The sequence below is a fragment of the Peromyscus leucopus genome, chromosome 1 (genome assembly GCF_004664715.2).
Source record: "Peromyscus leucopus breed LL Stock chromosome 1, UCI_PerLeu_2.1, whole genome shotgun sequence".
Taxonomy (NCBI): Eukaryota; Metazoa; Chordata; class Mammalia; order Rodentia; family Cricetidae; genus Peromyscus; species Peromyscus leucopus.
In genome coordinates, this window is record NC_051063.1 from 83,923,109 (window position 1) to 83,949,878 (window position 26,770).

At 47.4% G+C, this 26,770-nt stretch overlaps 1 protein-coding gene across 1 annotated transcript in view; it reads right to left on the reverse strand.

Annotated features, from left to right (window-relative positions):
• Vwa3a (von Willebrand factor A domain containing 3A) overlaps positions 1 to 26,770 on the reverse strand; it is a 70,508-nt gene that overhangs the window by 1,567 nt on the left and 42,171 nt on the right. Inside the window, exons 18-33 of the mRNA XM_037211010.1 lie at positions 24,689 to 24,763; positions 24,357 to 24,501; positions 23,286 to 23,481; positions 20,429 to 20,499; positions 14,767 to 14,916; positions 13,194 to 13,284; positions 12,461 to 12,571; positions 11,509 to 11,606; positions 10,224 to 10,355; positions 8,790 to 8,898; positions 5,544 to 5,688; positions 5,028 to 5,172; positions 4,281 to 4,432; positions 2,758 to 2,881; positions 1,258 to 1,355; positions 937 to 1,002 (exon numbers count right to left, since the gene is read on the reverse strand). Of these exons, the coding sequence (XP_037066905.1) occupies positions 951 to 1,002; positions 1,258 to 1,355; positions 2,758 to 2,881; positions 4,281 to 4,432; positions 5,028 to 5,172; positions 5,544 to 5,688; positions 8,790 to 8,898; positions 10,224 to 10,355; positions 11,509 to 11,606; positions 12,461 to 12,571; positions 13,194 to 13,284; positions 14,767 to 14,916; positions 20,429 to 20,499; positions 23,286 to 23,481; positions 24,357 to 24,501; positions 24,689 to 24,763 (1,894 nt within the window). The 3' untranslated portion in view covers positions 937 to 950. The remainder of the gene's footprint in view (positions 1 to 936; positions 1,003 to 1,257; positions 1,356 to 2,757; positions 2,882 to 4,280; positions 4,433 to 5,027; positions 5,173 to 5,543; positions 5,689 to 8,789; positions 8,899 to 10,223; positions 10,356 to 11,508; positions 11,607 to 12,460; positions 12,572 to 13,193; positions 13,285 to 14,766; positions 14,917 to 20,428; positions 20,500 to 23,285; positions 23,482 to 24,356; positions 24,502 to 24,688; positions 24,764 to 26,770) is intronic.

Genomic DNA, 26,770 nt, shown 5'->3' on the forward strand with positions numbered 1-26,770 from the left:
GAGGACACTGCAGGGGGATGAGGGACTGTGTGTGTGAGGACGACACTGCAGGGGGATGAGGGACTGTGTGTGGGAGGACACTGCAGGGGGATGAGGGACTGTGTGTGGGAGGACACTGCAGGGGGATGAGGGACTGTGTGTGGAGGGACACTGCAGGGGGATGAGGGACTGTGTGTGAGGACACTGCAGAGGGATGAGGGACTGTGTGTGTGTGTGTGAGGACACTGCAGGGGGATGAGGGACTGTGTGTGTGTGTGGAGGACACTGCAGGGGGATGAGGGACTGTGTGTGTGAGGAGGACACTGCAGGGGGATGAGGGACTGTGTGTGGGAGGACACTGCAGGGGGATGAGGGACTGTGTGTGTGAGGAGGACACTGCAGGGGGATGAGGGACTGTGTGTGTGTGTGAAACTGCAGGGGGATGAGGGACTGTGTGTGTGTGGGACACTGCAGGGGGATGAGGGACTGTGTGTGTGTGGGACACTGCAGGGGGATGAGGGACTGTGTGTGTGGAGGACACTGCAGGGGGATGAGGGACTGTGTGAGGAGGACACTGCAGGGGGATGAGGGACTGTGTGAGGAGGACACTGCAGGGGGATGAGGGACTGTGTGTGTGTGTGGGAGGACACTGCAGGGGGATGAGGGAGGCCTGGGAGGCTCCAGACACAAGCCAAAGAGCCTCCGTGCCCTCCAGCCTTCAGAGTGCCCTAGTGCTAAACATTCTATTTCTTGCAGGTAATCTGGGGGTCACAGCTTTCTCTTTCGGTTTGCTCTTCAGGTCAGGGGTGCTCAGCGGGTGGTCTCTGTGGACTGGCTTTTCAAGTCAGAGGAATCACAATGTCTGATCCTTCCTCACAGTTACACTTGTGTGTAAAGCAGCATGTGCCTGGCCCTTGGTGAGCACTCAGCAGATATGGCATCCACTCCTTTTCTTACCTGAGAACATGTCTCTAGCAAAGAATGACCTTTGGTTCCGCGTTATTTTTCTTCAGGAGCTGGGATCTAGAAGGGAGAAGGCAAAGGAACATGGTTCTCTGGGAGTGGGCAATGAGATGGTAGGGTGAGGAAGGGCGGATACTATATGTTTTTTTTCCCATATGTGGATTTTTCTATGAGACAAGTTCTCACTATGTTGTCCAGGAACTATGTAGGCCAGGCTGGCCTTGAACTCATCTGCCTCTGTCTCCCGAGTGCTGGGATTAAAGGTGTGTCCATCTGGGTGGTTAACAGGTAGGAGATGCAGCTAGATAAACATACCTGAAGACCTGGGCTTGCTTAAGGAGGCTTCTAGCCTTGTTGACCTCCTGGGCCAGTATCTTTAAGTCATCCCCTTCAAACAGTGGCAACTTGGGATCCTAGGGGAGGAGAAATGAAGGCAAAATTCGATATACTAAACTGACTAGATGAGACCTGAAACTCTAAAGTCTCAGAAGATGGTTAGAGCACATTAGATGCAGCCTCTCGCCAGAGGCAGGGAATCCTTGTGGCCGCAGCTCACACATCTCCACCTATCCAGGCAGCCACTCCACACATGGGATGGTTTGAAATTAGATGCTGCGAGAGTCAGCACGTGGGGTGGGGTGGAGGAGGGGGGGAGGGACCAAGGGAGCGTCCACATTTCAGTGAATTTGGCTCTTCCCTGGGCGCATGAGGAGAAAGTGGTATGTGTGTGTCTTATCTAAACTGCTGGTCAGTCAGGAAAGTCACTCAAGCCCTTTCTCCTCTTCTAGTGAAACAGAGCCTCACGGGAATGTTTCTGAAGACACTGACCACTAAAACTCCAGAGCCCCAGAGCTCTGAGGTGGAGAGCCGGCGGCAGTGGGAGAGCAGCTGTTCCCACTGTGCGGGCAGAAGCCTTCGGATCTGTGTGGTGGTGCACATCTGTAATCCCAGAGGGAAGCAGGAGGATCACGAGTTCAAGGCCAGCCTCAATCACGTAGCGAATTTGAGGCCAGCCTAAGCTATGTGAGACCCTTGTCAAACACCCTGGGGATCTGGAGATGTAGGTCAATGGAAGAATGCTTCCACGGGCCCTGGACTCAACTTCCAGCACTCCTGAACAACAAAGATAAAAGTTCAAGCCAGGCCTGGTGGCACGTACTTGTAATCTCTGTACTGGGGAAGAGGAGGCAGGAGGGTCGCGAGTTCAAGGCTACAGAGCAAACCACTGTCTCTAAAGGCTCTGTCAAAACAAAGAAGAGTTAACTATGTGCACCATTTCCCTGCTAAACGGGAAGGGCCTCCTTGGAGCCTCTGGCTCCTCAGCGTTTGTTGTACAGGAGTAGCTAACCGATGACTTCATTCCATGCTGCTTAGATGAAATGAACGTCTGTGTTCCAGAGAATGAACACAGGAGTCCAGAGGAGTTAAAGCACAGTGGTCCTGAACCTTGTCTCGGGGCTCAGCTTCACCCTTCTTCTGACTTTGGGCACACACTTCAACTTCTTGAGCTGTTTGTCTATGCAGGGATGAGGATGTAAGAGTGGCTGATCCAAAGAGGTCATCGAAGTAAAGTGATCGTCCCACATTGTAAACACTTCAACAGGTGGAAACCAGTCTGACCTAACCATAGCATTCTCAATCTGTTTCCACCTTCAGGGGGAGTTGGCTTCGAGGGACAGCCATGGGAAACATGCCCCTCTTGATCAGCATTGTGTGTTACAAGAGAAGCAGAGATCTCAGGGGGCAGGAAGCCAGGACCTGGGGAGGCTTCCTGAAGCCTCTCCAGGAGACTCACATTTATGACTGGTGACCTACCCCTTCCTTGATGAAGCCTCGGGTGAGCAAGCCATGAATGCTGCTGAGGGTGTCCTCACTCACAGGACAGTGGTAACGTCCTCTACTGAGGGAAGCCAGCTTCCTCAGGAACTCAACTGCTGCTCTGGAGGAAGAACAGAGGCTCAGGGACTCACAGAGGCCAGGAGAAGCAAGCAGGGCCCCAGGCCCAGTGGGACTTCAGTCTTGTGGAGCTCAAGGGAAAGCAGCCCGGCAAACGGGCCTCAGCTTGTACCATCCAGATCACCGTTAGGACCGTCAAGGACACTCTCAGGCACGGTACACACATCCACCACTAGCGTCTACTGTGTGAAAGGCCTACAGGGACACAAATATGGTCCTTAGAGAGTTCATAGTTGAGTCAGAGAGAGAAAATATGTACCCAAGTAACCGATTTTATTAATAATAAAGTTTATTTATTTTATTGGGGATTGAACTCAGGGCCTCACGCATCTAACTATGTACTCTGCCACTGAGACATGCCTTTAGCCCTCAGGATAAAGGGTTCTTTAAAGGGGCTGCATCTTGTCTAACACATGTTCTTCTAAACGACCATCTGTAATAAGAATTGTTCTATCAAGATCAAGCCAGTTTAAAATGCCAGCATGGAGGAGGAGGGGGTCCAGAAGGTCTCCTCTTGGCTGAGGAGCTAGTGAGAGTCGGTGGCTAGTCGGGGAGGGAAGAGTTGCTTCCCTTTGGGTGTGTGGCCACTGGTAGGCTGCCAGGCCCCAGCAGATGGCCCCCTATCCATGTACATTCAGGCAGCACAAATTAGACTCAGTGTGCTATCTTAATAAAAAAGGAAGATGGGGCTTGAGAGAAATGACTCAGTGGTTCAGAACTCTTGTTGCCTTTGCAGAGGTCCTGGGTTTGAGTCCTAAGATCTACATGGTGGCTCACAACCATCTATAACTCCAGTTCTGGGGGCATACACCCCTCTTCTGACTTCTGAAGGTACCAGGCACTCTTGTGACAGATATACCTACATGTAGACAAAATATTCCTACATATAAGATAAAATAAATAATAGTTTTTAAAAAGCAAGAAAAACCATGAAATTGAGAGGGACATATTGTGGGGGGGTCTAAGGGAAGTTGGAGGTTGGAGTTGGGGGTAGGTGTAATCATTCATGCATACATGGATGAAATTTTCAAAGAATAAATAAAAATATTAAAGACAGTGCCATGATGATGTTTTCTTTTCTAGTTCCCCCAAATATTCATAAATGTTTTCCCCAAGTAAAGAAGGCCAGAAGGGAGAAGACAACAGGAATCATGAGCTAGGGTGCATCAGTTCAAGGGTGCAGAGTGACGTAAGATCGGCTTGTTGCTTGGTCAGTCTGGGGTGGGGAGAGGGTTGCTGCTGCCCTGTGGTGCCCAGGTCACTAACTAAAGCAATGCATTCCTAGTTCCTGTGTCTAAGGGAGGCCCTGGCTTAGTGGAGGCTCTCAGGCCTTTAGACATGTAGCCTAGGAGAAGCAAGGTGAGCTTACTGCAGCTGCTCACCTGTCCGTGCTCGTCAGGGAGACAGTATGCACTTTGACGTCTCTCCCCTTCAAGAGCCTCTGCACAGTGTCGAGAATAAGGCTGCAGCTTGTGTCTGGTTTCCCGTCAGTTAGGAGGTACAGGCCTTGCATATCCTGAAAGCTGAAGGCTTTCTAAGAGAGCATAGGGAGGTAGTCAGACATGGGAAGAGAGATTCACGAGGAAGGGCAGAAATGGCCCAAAGGAGGAGACTCTGTCCCCAAGGAAAATATGTCTGACAGGATTCTAAAACTGCCCATTGAGATTATGATTCTGGGCCACCAAGACAGCTCAATGTGTAAACTGCTTTCTATGCAAGCCTGGCAATGTGAATTTGATTCCTGGAACCCATGTAAAGTTGGAAGGAGAGAACTGACTCCACGAAGTTGTCTTCCACACATATGCCATGCCACGTATGCCCACACAAATCATATCCCCCACCACACACAATGAAAATAAATTTTAAAAAAGACTGAAATTCCACTTCCAGCCTAAGATAGAACAAGGGAGCTGCTGAGGGTCAGGAGGGGGAGCATGGACCACTTCCTATCTTGATAGTTTCACACAAGCCACCCAGCTTCCCTAAGCCTCTGTGTCTTCCTCTGAAAATGAGAGCCCTGTTAGGCTATTAGGAGGATGAGATGAGGTGACATGCTGTAGGTTCCAGAGCATCATGGGCTACTGGTATGGGGCGGCACTGTGCGTGCTACAGGGTGGGGCAGCACTTGCCATTAAAGCAGATAAGAATGAAGTGTTCCCCTGGGCTTGTAAGTGTGTCACCCACTGCATAGCCTCGTGACACGCTGATTCTGTGGTCTCCACCAGAGTGTTCTGCCATGGCTTCAGGTCCTTGGCAAAGCTAAGCAGGTTAAAACTGGAGAGGAAGAAAGAGAAGGGGGCAGAGAGAGGAAAAACGATTGGTAAGAACAGGCCAGTTTGTGCTGATGTTGTGGAAGTCACCTCCGTGAGCACTGTTCACTTGAGGACTCTGCATGAGTCCAGACACTGAGAAGGGAGAGGGTACCCCCTGAACATGCTAGATGCAGATGTAAGGAGATTAAGAAGCTGCCCTGGGGCAAAAAGATGTTCTTTCCTTCTCAACAAATGATTCAAAAGAGCATTTCTCGTTTCTAAAATCTCTCTACCCCTTGGAACTGTGAGGAACTGGAAGTGTGCTCAGCCTGGGAAAACGGGGAGCTGCCCTCTAATCTTCCTGATCCTACCCAGCCCAGCCCTGTCACCTACCTGTCACAGTGCTTCCTCAGCTGTTCCCAAATCAGCAGAATCATCTCTGTCTTCATCTGCTGCAAGTGGGGGCCCATGGAGCCTGACGTGTCCAGCACGATGCACACATTGCTTTCCAAGATGGTGCCAAACAGCCTGCGGCTCCCTGCTCCAAGGTGGGTGGCAGAGGCAGGGAAGGGGTGAGACGTTAGTTTTCCTCATGGTCTCTACAAAATACCAAGTCTCATAGCACCTACTGCCTCCTCCATAACTGGTCACAAGTTCTCCACTGGGAGATGGCCCTGTGGTGGCGCTAGGGAAGTCAGCTGTCCAAGGGCTGACTTGAGATTTGGGAGATCAAGATTTCATCTCTGGGGACTGGAGAGAAAGCCAGGGTGAGGGACTGAATGGAGACACCTGTGTGGGATAGGTGAGACATAAACAGTAGTTGTCCAAGGCCTGGGGACACAGCTCAAGGGGAGATCCAGAGGGCTAGCAACTTGTCCAGAACCTACAGCTTACAGACTAGGTTCTGTCTTGGTCCCCTAATCCACACTTCTGCTGTGGAATGTTGTTCTGTATGCTTTGAATATGTGTTGCTATGATTGGTTAATAAATAAAACTCCGATTGGCCAGTAGCCAGGCAGGAAGTTTAGGCGGGGCAAGCAGAGGAGGAGAGAGACAGGAAGAGGAAGGGCAGAGTCAGGAGTCGCCAGCCAACACAGAGGAAGCAAGATGACAAGGCAGAGCTGAGAAAAGGTACCAAGGCATGTGGCTAAACATAGATAAGAATTATGGGTTAATTTAAATGTAAGAGCTAATCAGTAATAAGCCTGAGCTAAGGACCAAGCAGTTATAATTAATATAAGCTTCCGAGTGATTATTTTATAAGCAGCTGTAGGACCACGGGGCATGGTGGGACCGGAGAAACCTTCCTACTACACACTTCCATCAGGCATCCTCTAACTTTGGTCTTCTGGTTGTACAAGGCTAAACAGAAATGACAGTGGGAAGGTCAGCAAGTATTTGAGATGACCAATGTCATGAACATTGGTGTTCCCTGGGACAGCAGAAGAAAACTGACAAATGGCTGGAATATCAACTAGCCACTCTCCATGATAAGTGGACCGAGTTTGTTGGACCTTGGTGTGTGGTGATATTCTATTTGTGCTGAAATGTGATAGTTTATTTGTGTGTTAGAAAAGTGGTCAGAGGTCATAGTGAAGTCATAAACAGAAGTCAGGTGGTGGTAGCACACGCCCTTAATCCAATCACATGGCGGGCAGAATCTCTGTGTGGTCAAGGACACAGTCAAGGTGGTGATATGTGCCTTTAATCCCAATACCAACCATAGAGACCTGGAGGTCTGTATAGATGGGCAGTGATGAGGAAGTGATGTGGCTGGGCTTAGAACCAATGAGAAGGCAGAACAGGAAGGCAATAAAAGCACAGTTTAGACAGGAAGAAGCTCTCTCTGGGAAAGCTACAGCCTGGTGGTAAGTTAATGGCTATTCGCTATTTCTCTGATCTCTTTGGCTATTACCTCTGTATTTGGCTCTGTGTTCCTTATTTAATAAGACTGTTTAGAAATTCATCTACATTGGTGCCCAGGATCTTCCAGGATCCATCTGGGTGTCCCAAAGCAATACTGTCATATGGAAGATAAGAGGAAAGCCAGCCTGAGGCTGGCAGGGTGGTCTATGAGACTGGCCAGGCAGCTGGTCAGCCCTCCAAGGACCTCAACCACACACATTCCATGTAGAATCTGATGGCAGGAACATAGTGTGAGCCACCATGCCCTGCCCATTTTCACCTTCCAAATCTCTCATGCTCTGCCCACTTCTCCACCTACGTAACCTAGGCCAGCTCTCCTCATCTCCCCGAAGAGCAGGACCAGATAATGCCTGTTCTGCTCTATCCCCCAAGAGTTTATCATCCACAGAGCAGCAGAGGGATCATTTTCTACTATGGAAAATCTGCTAATGGCTTCCCGTTGCTCTTAGTAACATCTGTGCCCTGGCTGCATATCTCTCTCTCCTCTCTCCTCTCCTCTCCTCTCCTCTCCTCTCCTCTCCTCTCCTCTCCTCTCCTCTCCTCTCCTCTCCTCTCCTCCCCTCCCCTCCCCTCCCCTCCCCTCTCCTCCCCTCCCCCCCCTCTTTCTCTCTCTCTCTCTCTCTCTCTCTCTCTCTCTCTCTCTCTCTCTCTCTCATGAATGCTCTTTGCTTGGCCCCTCCTTACCACACTGTCCTCTTCTTTTCAGTCTTTGAACTCAGAGTTGCCCCTTCCACTCAAGGCCTCTGCCCCAGACTGCCTTTCTTCTACACATCACTTCAGGGACACTTTCTCCGAGATGACACTTTCCCACCTAAGCCAGCCACCCCTCACAGTACCGCACGCGTCCACTTGCCCTGCAGTTATCAGTGTTGCTGTATCACACTTGTGACTCTTTGGATTTGTGACCCTCCTAGACCACATGATCCATGAGCTCAGGAGCCCTGTTGGGAGCTGCCTTCTACCCTCTCCCACATACCTGGCAGGAGTTCTCAACACTTCTTCATTGAATGAATGAATGAGTGAGTGAACAAATGAATGAAATAACCCCCCTGGGTGAGTTTGTGTGGCTGAGTCCTGGGGACTTTGTACATGCCGGGCAAGCATTCTGCCACTAAGCCACATCCCTGGCTCTCAGGTGAGTTTGAAGTACAGGTGTTTGGGTGTGGACCTGCGTGTGAGGTGTGAGATCCTTGCTACAAATGATGGCACTCAGTCATCAGCTCTTCCAAGTGGCTGGTGTGAGTTGAGAACAGGGAACTCTACTTCCCCTTTGCCCTGCCCTAACACATGACCTGTCAGTCACCTCTGGAGATGGGAAGAAAGGCTTGGGAAAGCAGCACTCATGGCCACACACTATGACCACAGACTGTTTAATACATAGCCCCCATTTCCTACCACTCGGCAGCTATGGTCAGAACTAGGACATCCTCAGTCAAGTACAGGGAAGTGACGGAGGTATTCAGCTCTGTAGGTAGCCTGGACAGGCAAACGCTCCCTCTGGTTCCTGTCCCACACTTCTGTCCCCTATCTCCTTGCCTGACCTCTGGACCCAGAGCTTGCTCATTCAGTTCAAGGAGAATCGGCTTGGAAAAATCCACTGGCCTGACAGTTCTTGAGGAGTTGGCCTTGAAGGACTGACCCTGAAATTCTGGGGTTAGCCTTACCACTCTCTCTCGGGCTCCTCCCGCCTTTCCAGGCTGTAGTCAGACTCACCAGACAGCAGCCACTGCAGCCTTTTCACATAGCACCTCATCACCTTCTCCATGCACGTGATGTACTCCTCCATCTCCCACAGCGTCCACCGGATGTGCTTAACCACTCCCTGGGGGAGGCAAGCAGAGGCTGACACACCCCACCAGTGGTGGTTCACAGTCTCAGAACCCCTAAAATGGTTTACACCGTGGAAACAAACAACTCTCCGGCTATTCCTTTAAATATATATTTGTTTGTTTGCATGCTTCATTCATGAAGCAGGGTCTCACTGTGTGGCCCATGCTGGCCTTGAACTTATCATCTTCTTTCTTCTGCCTCCTAAGTCCTGGCATTGCAGACACAACACCATCACGTTTGGAACGGTTTTATTTATTGAAAAGTTATTTTTCTTTTAATTTACTACTAGATTCCATGATTCTGTGAAGGAGTGGGAAATAGGGTAAGGGTGGATGACAGAGTCACCGGAGTAGTGAAACCACCTCATCTCCAAGTTTTAAAATAGAAAATCCTTAACCAAGGGCCAGAAGGTCTGTACATTTCAAGTGGAAAGATAACCTCAGACAGAGAGGGGTGAGCATGATAAATGACCCCCCTTTCTCTTAGTGGATATTTTCAGGCTATTTTAGTTCCCTCAACTGGCGCTGGTAACATGGTATCAAAGGGCGAAGCGGGAAAGAAGCCAATTTTAATTTTGTACTGAACGCACTTACTGCAGCCTCAGAATGGTGGGAAAAGCACCTGTCACCCAGAGAGCAGGGAAGGAACCTGCCCCTCCTGCCATCCTACCAGACCCACGGCCAGTGTTGGGGCACTGTGATGGTGCGAAGGAGAACAGCTCCCAGAGCGTCACATGTTTGAATCCTGGGCCCCCGTTGGGAAGGATTAGGAGTTGTGACCTTGTTGGAGAAGGTGTGTCCTTGGGGTGGACTTCGAGGTTTCAAAAGCCCATGCCATTCCCAGTTAGCTATCTCTCTGCCTCCTGCTTGTGGTGTGAACTCTCAGCTACTGCCATGCCTGCTTGTAGCCTGCCATGCTTCCTGCCACAATGGTCCTGGACTCTAACCCTCGGAAACTGTAAGCCCCAAGTAGACTCTTCTCTCTACAAATTGCCTTGGTCATGGTTTTTGATCACAGTGACTGCAAAAGAAGACAGGTACCAACTGCTTTGGAGTGGCTACCTTAGCCACTGCCTGTGTGCTTAGTATCTGCTTCTGGGTCTTGCATCTACTCCAGAGTATGACCTCAGACCCCGCGGGCTTGGCTTTTTCTTTTTCTACCAGAATTCTGTGTTTTCCATCAATCGAGGGAAGTCCTACTTTAGGGAGTGAGGCTGTACCAGGAGGAACAGATGTCAGTGTCCCCTGACCTTTTCTCTGCCGTTGGCAGTTGCCAAAAGTAATGAACTGGGACACACACACACACATCGTCACTTACGTTGATCTCTACACTGGGGAAGAGAGTGCAGTGCTTGGCTGCCCTGCGTGCTGACCTTTGACTTCCACAGTGGGGCCCGAGGCATCTGGAGAGCTCCAGCTTCAGTTTCTTCAGCCCGCAGGTGGCTATCCACTTTAGAATAAAAAGGTAACTCGGGTAAGGTAGGCCTATGTGAGCAGCTGGCTCACAGGTCAAAGGCTTTTGTTGGAAGTATGCTCCTGGTCCCCTCTGAGCATCTATTATGCTCCTGGTCCCCTCTGAGCATCTATTATGCTCCTGGTCCCCTCTGAGCATCTATTATGCTCCTGGTCCCCTCTGAGCATCTATTATGCTCCTGGCCCCCTCTGAGCATCTATTATGCTCCTGGTCCCCTCTGAGCATCTATTACTTGCAAATCTTCTCCTTAGCTCTGGGAGAGAGATGCACAAGAATGGCCGACAGGGAACCCAATGCATTGAGCATATACTTGGCCTTGTTGACTCTGGTAGATATTATTGATTCTTAACACCCAGCACAACCTTCTATTATAATGGTTGGGTTTAAATGGTCTAAAGTTCAGACTCTAAAACCAATCAGGATAACCTCAGTCTCTTCATCCAATGGAGAGATGTCAGGATGTAGGCTCCAATCCATCTGAGCATGATATCCAGGATCAACCCAGCCAGAACCAAGGCCAGGCTGTCATTGAATGGTTGTGTGGAAAAAGATGACAAGAACCAGTAGGGGGATTTCTGTTGCTTAAACCCCAAAGGATCTGACATCAATGAGGACTATGACAAAATACACTTTAGTGGTGCCTCATATCAATCTTATGAGATAGGTACAATGTCTTCATTCATTTTACTTATTTATTTTGGTCTTTCTCTTTCTCTCTCTTTCTTTCTCTTTCTTTTCTTTTCTTTCTTTCTTCCTTCCTTTCTTTCTTTTTTTGAGACAGGAGTCTCTTTATTAGTCCTGGTTGTCATGGAACTTGCTATATTAGACCAGGCTGACCTTGCACAGAGATCCACCGGCCTTTGCCTCCTCCTAAGCATTGGGATTAAAGGTGTACACCACTCGGCCCAGCTTGTTTTCACTTTACACAGTGAGACTGAGTGTAGTTATGTGATGTCCCGATGCCACCCAGCTAGGAGGTAGCAGGCTTATTGCCATTACCGTATGTGTTACAGTCGGCAGTCATTCTTAACAGCTTTGTCTTCTTTTCCAAGTACACCCACCCTCCCAGAAGCCACGGTTAGTAGAAGGAATCACTAAGGGGTGTGTGCTGACATGCACAACTTCATACCTCTCGACTTGAGCAAACAGCATCCTTCCTGGGCAGCTCAATACAAGAGTTAGCCCTTCTAACAAACTTCCCTTGAGGGTACCTCTTGGACATAGAACCTAGGAGAAATACAGCGATGTTACCACAGATATGTCTCTACCTTCCTCCCTTTCTCATGTCAACTTCCCTGCCAAATTCATTGCAAATTATTTAGGTATAATCTGCTGGAGATGTGGAAAGCAAATTATGGGGATGGGGGCGGGCTGCTCAGGGCTCCCCTTCTCTGTTTAGCAAGGAATCCAGCTAGAATGGGTACTGTGATAGCCAATCTCCATCGTCAAACTGACTGGATTCAGAGACACCCAGAAGACACGCCTCTGCATCTATCTTTGAGGGAACTTCCGAAGAGACTTGACTAAGGAGGGGAGAGCCGCTCTGAATGTGGGCAGCACCATTGCATGGGCTGCAATAGTAATGGTCAGAATAAATGGGGGAAAGGGGTAAATACCAGCATTCAGTTTTCTCTGCTTCCTGATTGTAGACATAGCCACCTTGTGTCCCTGTTGGCACAGCTGAGAGCTTCTCCCTCCACAACTTTCCATCAGGATGGACTATAGCTCATCAAATCGTGAGCCCAAATACAGTCTTCCTTTAGCTGCTTTTGTTTGTATTTTGTTATATGAAGAAGAAAAGTAACTAATATAGGTACCATTTCATAGCGACCCAATGGCAGGCCAAGGGAAATCTTTATTCCTCTCCTAACTGTCCTCAGGGCTCAGGAAACTGCCTCTCCCGGAAGGCGTATGAGAGAGCCCACCTGCACATGTCCATTTCTTTGGCTGGGAGAACTGAGCTGTTTAAGGACAGGCCTGCTCCAGAGGCTGAGTCCTGAAGGAGATAGACGGGGCTACTGTCCTCACCAGGTTGCCCAGGGCCAGGAGCTGTTCAGATGCATATATTGGCTCTAGCTTACCCACACTATTCCCCGAGTCTGTGCAGAACACCGAGAGAGTTGTATCCTCTGCCCCGGGCTTGGCCTTCCTCCTCTGTTCCATCATCCCTTCTTTCCCAGGATGGACGGCAGCTGGAAGACAGTCGAGTTTTGGTTGGGCTACTCTGTAGGTCATACTGATAAAGCCATGTTGCTTGGCTCTCTCTATTTCAGCTAAGATCTACCCTGGGCATGGCATTCTCAGGCTCCTCGCTCCCATCTCGGGTTCCTTGCCCTCGTCTGGACCAGTAATAGCTGGAGTTACTCTCCCCAGGTCCTGATAGCTTCTGGACACAGTGTTAATGCTTAGGGTACCTGTGCCATCTCCTCATGGTCCCCCAGGTTACAGATGGGCTAATAAGAAACAGAGTGGAGATTCCTGGGCTTGCTGCCCTGAACCACAGTGCTAAACATCTTTTTTCTTCAAAACGAAGATACATAGTCTCAGGTTTATGAAGTGAGTACTTTCATTAAAAATAGCCATGGCTTCTCTTGATGAGTCTCTTTTGGACTGAACCCTGGCAGTAAAATCAGCAAATAGAGAACTGACTGACTGCTGAGGGCTGATGGCTACAGGCCTTATGAGAAGCATCTCGGCTGATAGGCTGGCAGCCAGTCAAGTGTCATCATCATTTAGTCACTTTCATTATTAATTCATGCCTCAGTGGTACCTGAGCTGACCCTCCACCCCCACCTCTCCACTGCCATTCCTTACCTGAAGAGATGCTTGCTTTGCCACTGAGGGGATGGCACTTCAGAGCTTTTAGCTGGGGGCTCTTGTCTCCATTCAGGTCATCTTTAATTTTCTAGAAAACAGGCCATCTTTCCCATCAGAGGCCTGCTGCCTGTGGCAGGCAGTTCCCCAGTCACCCTGACCTCAACCTGCCAGTCAAGAATGTTTCCAGGGAGGGACTGAAGGGAGTTAGCACCTCAGGCACATTTGGCCCACCTTCTGCGGCAGATTTCACAGGGGGCTCTGGGTTTGGGAGTGAAAAGGTGTTTAAGTGTGCGCTTTCATACATGTAGTATAAAAGAGTACCGGTGGAGCATTGGGTGTTTGCCAGAACATTCTTTACTAGTTTCCTGATTCTTTTCCTACTAGACTAGATTTTCTGGGCCTCCAGCGTGACAAACAACCATTTAGGTAACTTCTAGGCTCTAATTTTGTTGTTGTTTTAAGACACAGTTTTGAGGCTTTTGCTGGCCTGGAGCTTGCTGTATTGACCAGTCTGGCCTTGAACTCATAGAGATCTGCCTGCCTCAGTCTCCCAAGTGTTGGGATTAAAGGCATGCGCCACTCTGCCTGACATTTCTATGTCCTCTTGGGCCCCTCAGTTTTAGAGGAACTCTTTCCTTACTGGGCATACATAGAACATAGTAATAGTTTAATAATGTCAGCAGAGGCACCAGGCCAGCAAAGGGATCCTTTTGTGAACTGTGCTGAAAAGGGCCTAGATGCCATCACTCCAGGGAGGGCTCAGCCTGTCAGGAGGGCCCAATAGAAGCCATGGTGCAGCCTAGCCCTCCTCATACTGAGTCAGCTATGAACTACTGAAGGTACTAAAGGAAAGCCCTGAGATGCTGGGGTTCTCCAAGAACTGGGAGATATTAAGAGGGGGTGGGGATGAGCCTGGGATGTTGGGCTTCTCTGAGTAAGATTCTGGAATGCCTTGGAAGTGCAGTGTATGGCTAAGCTATACATGTTTGGGATAGACTTGCCCATTCTGAAGTGTGTGTGTTCACTAGTCAGCAGCCTCCAGGGTTCACTGACTCTTCTGCTCACAGTGTTGAGCTGTGTCCCCTCTAGAAGGCCCTCTGACCACTTAGGTGAGCCACAAGTATTTTACATAAGACACATTTGATGCCCATGAATGATGATAATCCCCAGCAGACTTAAGTTGAGATTGGGAGTCCTGTCATACCCCCACTAAGCTTGGTCTGCAGCAACAAGGTCCTATTAGCGACTTACTCTTTCCCCCCACAAACCCTTCAGGTTGAGCTACCACATGCAGAGGAGGGGGGTATAGTTCCACAGAGATCCTAGAATGAGGCTATGGAATGAAGCTGAGGCATAATCAAAGTACAGGGGAGTAGGAGAGCCATAGGTGCCCCCTCTAAGCTAAGAGGCAGGTCCTCTTCCCAGTGGGCCCCAGGGGACATCCCTCCCGGGTCTCTGCCCCCACCAGTGTTAGCCCTGGGGCCTGACCCAGTTCTTTTAAGATCTAGGAAAGACAAGGAGACAAACTGGAAACAAATCCTCTGTGTGTTATTAGGGAAGGGAGTCAAACCATTCTGGTCACCGAGGGGGCTGTGGGCTTGGGAGGACAGAGATTCTTGGACGGACTTTGCTTGAGCATCCTTGGCTTGTCTTTCTGAAGGGCTGCACTTTGCAGTTCTTTTCCTGAATGGTTCTTCAGGGAGGCCACGAGGAGGGCACACTGTAAAGGGGGTTGGGTGGTTAGCAGCACACCAGCCACTGTGGGTAGATAGATACACATGCACAGCAGGACAGAATCCTCTTGATGCTTCTTTCTGCTCAGAGAATGCAGTTTGGGGCTGTGGATTAAGCTTATGAAGAATAAGGATGCTCTTATTGTATTGGACACTGGGCAAATTCACATTTGGGGTCTCAAGCCTTCAGACCAAGAAGATATGCTAACATCATTTTATACCCAGCTCTTACAGTTTGAATATGAAATCTCTCCTGCTGACTCATGTATTGAATGCTGGGTCCTTTACACTACTTTGAGAGGTTCTAGAAACTATAGAAAGAGGGGCCTCGCTAGAAGAAGGTTATCTGGAAGCAGATCCTTGGGAACTGGACCGCTCTCTGTCCCATCCTCTCTGCCCCAAAATCAGCTGCTCTGTTCCAGAACATGTCCTGGCCATGATGCTCAGCATCACCCATGTCCTCAGTTATGATTCTCAGCCCCACCTATGTCACATATTCTTCCCTTGGCTTGGATATGGGCCCTACAAACTCCCTGTCTATCCTAGGCTCCAAATTTCTGCTGTGGAATAATCCTTTTGTACACTGTGAAGATGTGCTGCTCTCATTGTTAATAAAGAGCTGATTAGCCAATATCTAGACAGGAAGAGGTTAGGCAGGAAAGCCAAACTGAAAGAATACTGGAAAGAAGAGCGTGGAGTTGCCAGCCAGACACAGAGGAAGCAGGAGATATGAACACGCCATGCTGAAAAAAGTCACTACCATGTGGTAGAATGTAGATAAGAAGTATGAGATAATTTAAGTTGTAAGAGCTAGTTAATAACAAGCCTAAGCTATTGACTGAGCATGAATAATAATAAGTTTCTGTGTCGGTTATTGGGGAGCTGCTGCTGGTCCTGACAAAAAAATCCATCTACAAATGGTACCCAACTTGGGGCACCTACATCCACATAAGACTTGAGAAAGCTTTAAAAAGGTTCTAAACACACACAAAAAGAGGTAAACATGGCTTCCTAGTCTCATGTCTCTCATGCTGGCTGCAAAACAGAGACATGTCTCCCAACAGCTGCCTGCAGGCTTGAGTTGCCCATGCGAGCCCCACCAGCATGAGCCCTGCCAGCATGCCATGAGCTAAGCCATGTGGTAAAGACAGAAAAGATTACAGGTATGCAGTAAAGACAGATCTAGATAGAAAAAAAAAAAAACTCTAAATGAGTTACATTGTGTTTAAAAATGTACATAGGCTTGAGAGAGAAAAGAAAAAGGGTATAGATAGCCATACAAAAAGAATAGTTTAAAAATAAAGAGCTTAAAAAAGTAGTAAAGTAATATAAAAGAAAAAAAAATCCACATAAAGATGGAAAATACAAGAGGAGTCTGGATCCTGTATGTTATTGTGTTGTCTTTGAATTTTTTTTTAAACTTTTTTTTCTTTTTTGTTTTTTTGTGACAGGGTTTCTCCATGTAGTTTTGGAGCCTGTCCTGTATCTCACTCTGTAGACAGGCTGGCCTCAAACTCACACTGCCTCTTGAGTGCTGGGATTAAAGGCATGCACCACCACCACCACCACCACCACCACCACCACCACCACCACCCAGCTGTCTTTGAATTTTTTGATTGCTGATGAACAAATGATAGCTGCTGGAGACATTGGATTGTGAAGACTGCTGGATTAAAGCAACCTATATATTTTAAAATTGTCGACCTCAAAATGAAAGTCAAAAGATGTGTTGCTTTGGGGAAGAGGTTGTCCTTTTGTTCCCACAGAAAAAGAAAGGCTGTGGACTTGTTCAAGGTTGAAGATGATCAGGTTTAATTGGGGAAAACCACCTGAAAATTCTGGCTACAGACATAAAGAAATCAACCTAAATAAACCTGTAAGACATGTAATGTATATTTTACCTGTTCAAACATAAAACAAAAATTTATCTTTAACTGACTTGTACACACCACACATTCCATACTTGGATTAATACAGATATGCATGTTATCTTTGAAAGTTTATGTATTTTTAGAACAAGGGGACCAGTGAAAGACACCAGTGAAAATGGATGGCCCAGATGAGCCAACATTTCAGAATGCCTCTGTTGCAGTTTCCTCAGAGTTCTGCATCCAGAACAGCTTCAGTGCTGCTGGTTGAGATGATCTAGCCTAACAGACTACTCCAGCCAGGGCTTAACTATTATCCTGAATATTCTCAGGGTCCCTCCCAAATGCTAGCTCCCCCAGACAACAGGAAGCAGTCTAGAGAAAATAACACCCACATTCTCAAAAGACAGGTTATGGATGTTTGTCATCATTTAAGGGGGGTTGGTTATAAATTTGTGTTGGTTATGGCCAGGGAAAAAGCCGAACAAAGGAGTTAAATTCAAAGATCTCTTTCCAAAGGAAAAAATTTATAAAATTTTTATAATATAAAAATCAAAAGAGTAGATTATTGAATCTACTTTAATCCAAAAAGCAACTATTGAACTCAAAATATTTTCTATTGTTATGGATTTTGGTTTATTGATACAAATTTAAAGTTATTTTTGTTATACCGTATGTGTGTTTCTACTCTTGTTTGGGGTTCTGTGCTTATGCAGCTCACTTTTTTTTTGCAGCTTTTTTTTTTTTGATTTTTTGAGACAGGATTTCTCTGTGTAGCTTTGCGCCTTTCCTGGAACTCACTCGGTAGCCCAGGCTGGCCTCAAACTCACAGAGATCTACCTGCCTCTGCCTCCCGAGTGCTAGGATTAAAGGTGTGCACCTGGCCCATGCAGCTCATTTAAAAATGTAACATATAATTAAGAAATACAAGTTAGTAGTTAGTTATCTATAATAATCAAACTTAGAGTCATATTAGTTATGTTTTCAAGGTTAAACAGATAATATTTAGATAGGCAGATGTTCAAACACTTCAAAGACCTACAGAATATGGCATTTAAGATGTCTAATAACCTGAGGCTTTTCATGACAGTAAGATATGTCTGCTCCTGGCAGCACCAATCTATTTAAATGAAGATGAAGGGCATTGAAAAAACTGCATATGGAGTTTACTTTCTTTATGGAAAAGGCTAGCCATTTGGGCAAATAAACTGCCCTTGCTTAGACTACTAACAGTATGCTGTCCAAACTGGACCAGCAGGATGCAAAAGGGTGTGACTGCCAAATTTTGCAAAAACAAGGTAGGACAGTCCTTCAAAATGCCCTGCTTTTCAGAAATGTCTGTCAGATATGCTAGGCCTATAGGTCAAAGATGGATGCTTCATGTTACAGAAGAGCTTTGGGTGACTGCCCAGGCAGCCAGGTGTCCTTGTCATTAGGCAATATTACATCCTTCTGGAGTCTTTGATGGAGTTAAAGAATAAATAGTTAAACTTATAGTTTTCATTAGTTATGATAAAAAGCAAATTAGATATAAAACTTTAGACTCATAAAGATAAGATAGATAATAGAGTATTTTCTCTAAATTTTTCAAATACAAATGAACTGGATATTGGAACTGTAATTCTTACTTGATAACTGTTTATATAACTTGTTATATATAGTTTTACTATGTTAAAGTTAAAACATTCCTTTTTAATTAGACAAAAATGGGGAAATACTGTGGAATAATCCTTTTGTACACTGTGAAGATGTGTTGTTTTCATTGTTAATAAAGAGCTGACTGGCCAATAGCTAGACAGGAAGAGGTTAGGCAGGAAAGCCAAACTGAAAGAACACTGAGAAGAAGAGGGTGGAGTTGCCAGCCAGATGCAGAGGAAGCAGGAGATGAACATGCCATGCTGAAAAAGGTACCACCACATGGTAGAGTGTAGATAAGAAATATGGGTTAATTTAAATTGTAAGAGCTAGTTAAGAACAAGCCTAAGATATTGGCTGAGCATTTATAATTAATAATAAGTTTCTGTGTTGGTTATTGTGGAGCTGGTGGTCCTGACAAAAAGCTCTGCCTACAAATCTCTATCTCTACCCCTTATCTTTTTCCATCTGCCTTCAGGCCATCCTCATTTGTTACCTCATAGGCAAGGCCACCTTTCTCTCAACCTTACCCCCACCATATCCACCCACCAAAGACTGTTCCTACATTCATTTTCAGTTGATCAATGACACTACTGTCTGCTAGTTTCCCTAGAGAAAATCTTGGGACTACTTTAGGTTTCTTCTTGTCCTTCATCCTGTATGTTCCATCAGCTGTAAATTTGGTTAATTCATCTTTAAATATTCTCCTGTCTGTTCCCTTATTCCCATTCTCATTGCTCCTGGCATGATTTGGTCCCTTCCCATCTTTCTAATTTCACCTGTACTACTCAAATCTCCTTTGGGGAAGTGGTATTTAAATGAATTTTGAGTAACAAAGTGCAGGCCATGGATGATCTAGGAAGGAATAGCAGGCAGAGAATACAGCAGTTGCAAAGACTGAGATTAGGAGCTGCTGCTGGTGGTGGTGGTGGTGGAGGAGGTGCATGCCTTTAATCCCAGCACTTGGAAGGCAAAGGCAGGAGGATCCCTGGTCTACAAAGCAAGTTTCAGGACAGCAAAGGCTGTTACACAGAGAACCCTGTCTTGAAAAAATACACACACACACACACACACACACACACACACACACACAGACTGAGATTAGGAAGGGACTTGGTGTGTTGAAGGAACTCAAAAGAGGCCAGACTCTCTAGCATACAGATCAAAATCCAATGAAAGACAGAAAACAGTGTTCTGCCTTGGCTGTCAGTGGATCTAGACATGGAGAAAGAAGCTGGTGTGAGCTGATTTGTGTCTCCTAAGATACATTGCAACTGGTAACTGCAAATGTGACCTTAAAAATAATGTCTCTGTAGCTGGAATTAAAATGTAAGTCAAGATGATGTCATATTGGAGTAGGTTGATCCTTTTCATTTAATATGACTAGTGTTCTTGTGAGAGAAAAGACCAACACACACAGGGCAGCAGACAGCCATGTGCAGACGGAAGCATAGTTTGGAATTACGTTTATACAGCTGAGGAATGTCCAAACGTGGACCAAATTTTAGAGACATCTTCATGACTAGGCCTCCACTTTGGCCATCTCAGCTGAGTTTTAGCAAAGACTTTTCTCAGTGAGTTCAGCAAGGCCACTCTCCCCTTGATATCCATATCACCCCTGCTTGAGTTCTAGGTCTTTGGACTGCCTTTAACAAGAACCTCTGAACCCTTGAAGCCTAATCAGCTCCCTCTTGAAGATTTTCCACCCATTGACTGCTCACTGGCTACAAATCCCCAGCTATTTCTGCTGTGTTTGGGGTTTTGTGTTTGAACTGTCTCCCTTATTGTAATAGTCTTAGAAGCCTTCCATGCCATTTATAATAAGCATCCAACACACTTGTTTTTCATCAAAACAAAAGGGAGGCAATAATAAAGACCTCTACTTACAGCCTACCAAAGGAACATGGCCCTGCTGCTACCTGCTAGCTTGTAGCATTTTGTTGCGGCAGTTAAACACAGGTACCACAGATGTATTAAACCTGAGCCCAAGGCATACCTTTTGGGAGTAGGTGAGGGCTTTTTCTATCTCGGATATGATGGCACTGATGTCATCACTCTCATAAATACCTGGAAACAAAAGCACATCTTGAGCAATAGGGGAGGGTGTGGATCTGGGCAAGTGTCAACATCTGCATGCATGAAGATCATGGGGAAGTGACAAGCCCAAGGGGCAGGATGGGACCACAGTGGACTGCTAACCAGCTCCAACCCTGTATCATCCAATGGTATGTTGTCACCAAGAGTGTGATGTAGCACGAATCTTAACAGGTCTTATTAATAAAAGCAAACCCAAGGCCAGTTATTGGGGTGAATGCTGGAAGATCAGAGAAACAGAACAAGCCACAGCCTCACCTCGCCAATTCCTCAGCTGATTCTGTTTCCTCAGACTGGAAGCCTCTGAGTCCTCACCCAGAATGAATCTCAGCTGAACTGCTGCTCAAAAGCCTAAAAGTTTAACCAGCTCTAGTTCCTGATTTTCTCACTTTATATACCTTTCTGCTTTCTGCCATCACTTCCTGAGATTAAAGGCGTGAGTCACCATGCTTGGCTTTAAACTCACAGAGATCCGGATGGATCTCTGCCTTCAGAAGGCTAGGATTAAAGGTGTGAGTGCCACCATTTTCTGGCCTCTATGTCTGTCTAGTGGCTGTTCTCTCCTTTGACCCCAGATAAATGTATTGGGGTGCACGATATATTGGGGGACACAATATCACCACAGTGTAACTGGCCATGGGACTCAGTGTCCTGGCACTCACAGGAAGGGCAAGTTAGGTGCAAAGGTTTTTGCTACTCTATGGAATGGGAGATAATGACCTATATGGTAATTATTTACAGTGACTAATTACAGTGGCTAGTATCTGCAGTGAACATTCCAATGTTGCTCTTGAGCAGGACTCTAGTATTCGGCAAGTACACTGGGCATTAACGCTGACTTGCCTGGGTTCAGCTTCTGTCCTTTAGGCTGTGGCTCAGCTACTCATCTGCTGAACAGGGCAGACAGTCCCCTCCTCCATGGAGTAATGGTGAAGGTCAAGTTATATAGTGCATGTAAGATGCTTCAGCTGTGTCTGCCATCTCACAGCTGTTCTGCATGTGCTGTCACTAGTGATCATCGCTGGGAATGTCAGTGAACACACCCAGGAAGTTCACAGCAAAGAAAGGTCTGCAAACTGCTCCAGAGCTCCGACTGCAGGCATGTCCTGCCTCTGGAAGTCACTTCCTCGGATTCAGAGAGCTTGCAAGGAATTAGTGTGTCCTAGGCTCAGTCCCTCCCACATTATTGTAATGATTTTTGCATACTAATATCATCTCAGTCATCACTTATTTTATATATTTTAATTTCATTTACTTCTTGTGTTTTTAAGAGTGCTTTAAAAATGAAAATTTGGCCGGGCGTTGGTGGCGCACGCCTTTAATCCCAGCACTCGGGAGGCAGAGCCAGGCAGATCTCTGTGAGTTCGAGGCCAGCCTGGTTCTACCAAGTGAGCTCCAGGAAAGGCGCAAAGCTACACAGAGAAATCCTGTCTCGAAAAACCAAAAAAAAAAAAAAAAAAAAAAAAAACAAAAAAAACTAAGAAAAAAAAATGAAAATTTGTCATAGCCAACAAAGTGAAGTCAGCATTTTTCTAAAATGCTAAAAAAGCATGTAATTATCATAACTATTGCACACACTGTATATATATATATATATATATATATATATATATATATATATATATATAGAGAGAGAGAGAGAGAGAGAGAGAGAGAGAGAGAGCACAACCTTGCTTCATGTACCATCTACAGATATTTATGGGTTACTTGTAAATATACCACACTTTGGGAACTATAAGTCTAAGGGATCTTTACAATGTGGTCTAGATCTTATGTGTGTGTATGCATGAGTGTGATATTATACACACACATACACACATATATAACCCTCACATATCAATGTGGGGCATCTATCACAGGGCTTTATGCATGCTAGGTAAGCACTCTACCGCTGAGGTCACCCTCAGTGTTGATTTCTACAGTATTTTAAGGCTTTACCTTTTAAAAATTTGCAGTAAAATACACTCAACGTAAACTTCACCACTTTACTTTTGGTGTGGTTGGGTCTTGAACCTGGGCAGACAAGGGACCAACCCCATCACTGAGCTGCACCATTTGCTCAGTCACTTTAACTGTACAGTTCAGTGGCGCTAAGTACATTCATGTTATTGTACACCCACCATCACTTGTCACTTCCAGAATACTGGTTAACATTGTTATTTTTTGCTTTTTGAGGGCTGGGGGTGGACCCCAGGGCCTGTGAATGCTGAGTGTGCCCTTGACCACTGAGCTATACCCTTAGTTTCTAACTTTAATTTACATTATTTATGTGCACACACACGCATACATGCGCATGCCATAACGTGTGTTAACCACGTGTGGGATTTGTTTTCCTCCTTTTACCATGTGTGATTGATCCAAGGGTTGAACTTAGGCTTGAGGGCAAGCCCCTTTACTCACTGAGCCATGGCTCTGCCCTCCACTTGATTTTTTAGAATGTTTTATTATTTTATAGGCATGGATGCTTTGCCTGCATGTGTGTCTGTGCACCATATTAGTGACAGATGCCCTGGAAGGCCAGAAAAAGGTATTGGATCTCCTGGCGCTGGAGTTACAGACGGTTGTGAATGACCATGTGGGCGCTGGGACTCAAACCTGGGTCCTCTGGAAGAGCAGCAGTCAGGGCTCTTAACAGCTGAGCCATCAATAAATATGAACTTCACATGTTGTTTCTTGGGACTATTTCAATGTCAAGGGGAACCAGTACTGAGACGCTGTCTGGAAAGAAAGGGACAAGGGACCAGGAAACGCCCACACACCTGTTTCTCCAAACCAGTGGAGGCGACCTCGGGCAGCCCGGGTGATCTCTTTGTAGGCGGTAGCTGTGTCCGTACGGCTGGCGTAGCAGGCGGGGGGCGTGGTGTCCAGTCGTGGTTCACCCACGTAGAACAGACAGACGTTCAGACGGAGGTCGCAACCTCCACAGGCCTCTGCCACATAGGCGCTGAGCGTGGACTGTGGGGAAGAGAGGCAGGAGGTCCACACCCGAGGGCCTGTAAGCTGCTGCTCTCCCAACAGCTCAGCTGGTCACCTTTCTCTAAAAGAACATTTCTGATTGTGTGTGTCGTGGTGTGTATGTGTGTGTGTGTGGGGGGGTATATGCAGGTGAGCACAGGTTCCCACAGAGGCCATTAGAGGGCAATAGATCTTCTGAAGTTGGAGTTTGCCAACAGTTGTGAGCCACCTGACATGGGTACCAGGAATTGAACTTGGGTCTTCTACAGAAGTAGCAGAAGCTCTTAACTACTGAGCCAACTTTCCAGCCCCCCAGTCATCTTTCCTGAGGCCTACTGTGTGCTTGGTCCAGTGCTGTGTGCAAAGACAAAAAGACATGAGCCCGAGACACCATTTCTTCTCACGTTTTAACAGGGTACAGCAGGGATTTGGGCCTGAAAGCCTGCTCCTGACAACTAGGGTCTGTAAGCAGCAGCATGGACATGCTTGGAGCTTGTCAGACTCTGTCGCCAGCTGAGACCTGCTGAGCCACGAGCAGTGTCATGACAGTATCCCTAGATTCTTGTCTGTGCTACAGTGTGAGTAGGCGTGGTTTAGACACTCGTGCTGGGTTGGGAGGTGTGGCTCAGTGGTAGAATGTTTGCCTAGCAAAAGCAAGGGCCTGAAGTCTACACTCAACCCTGCAGAAAGAAAGAAAAAAAAGACAATAGAAGGAAGAATGTGGTGGGCACGCCTTTAATCCCAGCACTTGGGAGGCAGAGGCAGGTGGACTTTTTAAGTTTGAAGCCAGCCTGGTTTACATAAGCAAGTTCCAGGCCAGACTCTATCTCACCAACAAAAAAAGACAACAGATGTCCAGGATGGAGGCTACTCACCACATCTTGGTCAGGAACACCCCCTGTGAAGAGGTAGATGCCCTGAGACTCATGTTTGTCTTTGTCCTTGAAGTCCACTTCTATGGCCTTCCGCAGGGCGCTGAGGACATTTCTGCTTCCTTGACACCGGAGGCCCAAAGCCCACCTGGGGAGGCAGGGACACAAGGCCTTGAGGTCCCAAGGACAGTGAAAGGAAAGTTGATTTCTGACGTCTGCCTTTGGCTTGGGGGCGGCCTGCAGAGGGCTACATCCAGGTAGAGAGGGGGAGTGGAAGACAATGCCACCGGGCAGCTAAGACACAGCAGCAACAGGGCTCTGCCTCCACCACCTACCGCCAGGCGTTCTGTAAGTTGTCATGGCTCACGGGAACCATCTCAGGCCTCCAGCTCTCAATTGTACTTCCAAACCTTTAAGGAAGAAAAAGGGGCTTGTTTTTAGGACATGCGTCCAATCTGAGTCCCTCTTCTTTGGGCTTTACTGGCCTTTAGGGAGATGAAATTCTGACAACAACCGCCAAAATGTTGGAATGTTGCTGGCTCACAAAATTTTCTTGTTCATCATAACACAGTGAAGCAAACTCCGTGTGGGACAGCGCCAGGATTCTCAAGCAGGGACAGAGCGCGGGCCAGCTTTGACTCCTGCCCTCTGATACGCTGACATCTCCCTCCTCTGCAGGAACTTCTCTGTCCCCACGGGGAGCAATTCATTGTTTCTCTAAGACTCTTGGAGCCCAGGATCCCCTCACACACACTTTCCTTCTAAGGCTGAGCTATGGTCTTTTTCTATAAATATGCGTGATCTCATTTTCTTTATAAGCTAGAATTTAAGATTCTCAAGAGGAGAATGTACCCCTTTATGGGTAACAGTGTACCTTTCTCTGGGCCAAGATGGATCTCTCTTGCTGAACCTAGGCCTCCTCTGTGATGGTCTCTTCTGAGAATCCCATAAAACTCCTCCTTAGCAGACACACTCCATGCCCCTCTTTCCCATCACCCCGCACAGCCAGGAGCCACTACTCTGTCTCCCAGGAACTTCTCTCTCTTCCTTTTGACATGATGAACAAGCTCCCTGGAAAAGCACCACCACTGCAACACCACTGCATTTACCACTGCATCACCACTGTTCCACCACTGCTCCACCACTGCATCACCACTGCTCCACCACTGTATTACCACTGCTGCATCACTGCATTACCACTGCATCACCACTGCATTACCACGGCATCACCACTGCATCACCACTGCTCCACCACTGCATTACCACTGCTCCACCACTGCTCCACCACTGCTCCACCACTGCTCCACCATTGCTCCACCACTGCTGCATCACTGTATTACCACTGCATCACCACTGCATTACCACGGCATCACCACTGCATCACCACTGTTCCACCACTGCACCACCACTGCTCCACCACTGCTCCACCACTGCACCACCACTGCATCACCACTGCACCACCACTGCTCCACCACTGCTCCACCACTGCACCACCACTGCATCACCACTGCATCACCACTGCATCACCACTGCACCACCACTGCTCCACCAGTGCACTACCACTGCTCCACCACCGCTCCACCACTGCACCACCACTGCATTACCACTGCATCACCACTGCTCCACCACTGTTCCACCACTGCTCCACCACTGCACCACCACTGCTCCACCACTGCATTACCACCACTCCACCACTGCACCATCACTGCACCACTGCAACAGCACTGCTCCACCACTGCACCACCACCCTCCACCACTGCTCCCTCTTGAGCCCATCGCTCTCATGCTTCTGCCTGGGAAGGTACTCTTGCCTTCTTCCTGACATCTGTAGCGGGTGTCTCTAGGAGTCAGTTCCCAAACCTTCTATGGCACTTGGGTTAGAAATCCAAAATATACAAAGAAACAAGACATTTTAACTCTTTGTTCTGTTTTTTCATTAGAATGCATAGATACATTTATAGAAATGGAGTTATTCAACATGTGTGATGCATAACCTGCTTGCTCCTGCTCCTTTGGACTTGCTGAGGACATTTTCCCTGCAGTGCAGGTAGGTGCTGAGCATGCTAGGCAAGTGCTCTACCACATCTTTCCTCTGCCTCCCCAACACCAATCTCTGCTGTTTGCCTCCCATGTTCTGGCTTCTCTTCCTGTCTTCCTTGGTCACTGTCTTCCTGGGTGAAATCCCGGTGCTTCCTCAGTATTCTCTGTCTTTCCTCCTTCCTACAGGGGAAACGCTGTTCCAACCATATAACTGGGCATCAGCGGCTCCAAACCCATGCTTCTCTGCTCAGACTCCTTCCTGGAGCCCCTGCCAGGACACCTTTTGAGATCTCCAAACTTTCGAGACACTCGAACTTGCCGTGTGTAAAACTGCCTTTGCCTCCTGAGTGCTGGGATCACTGGTGTGTCACGACGCC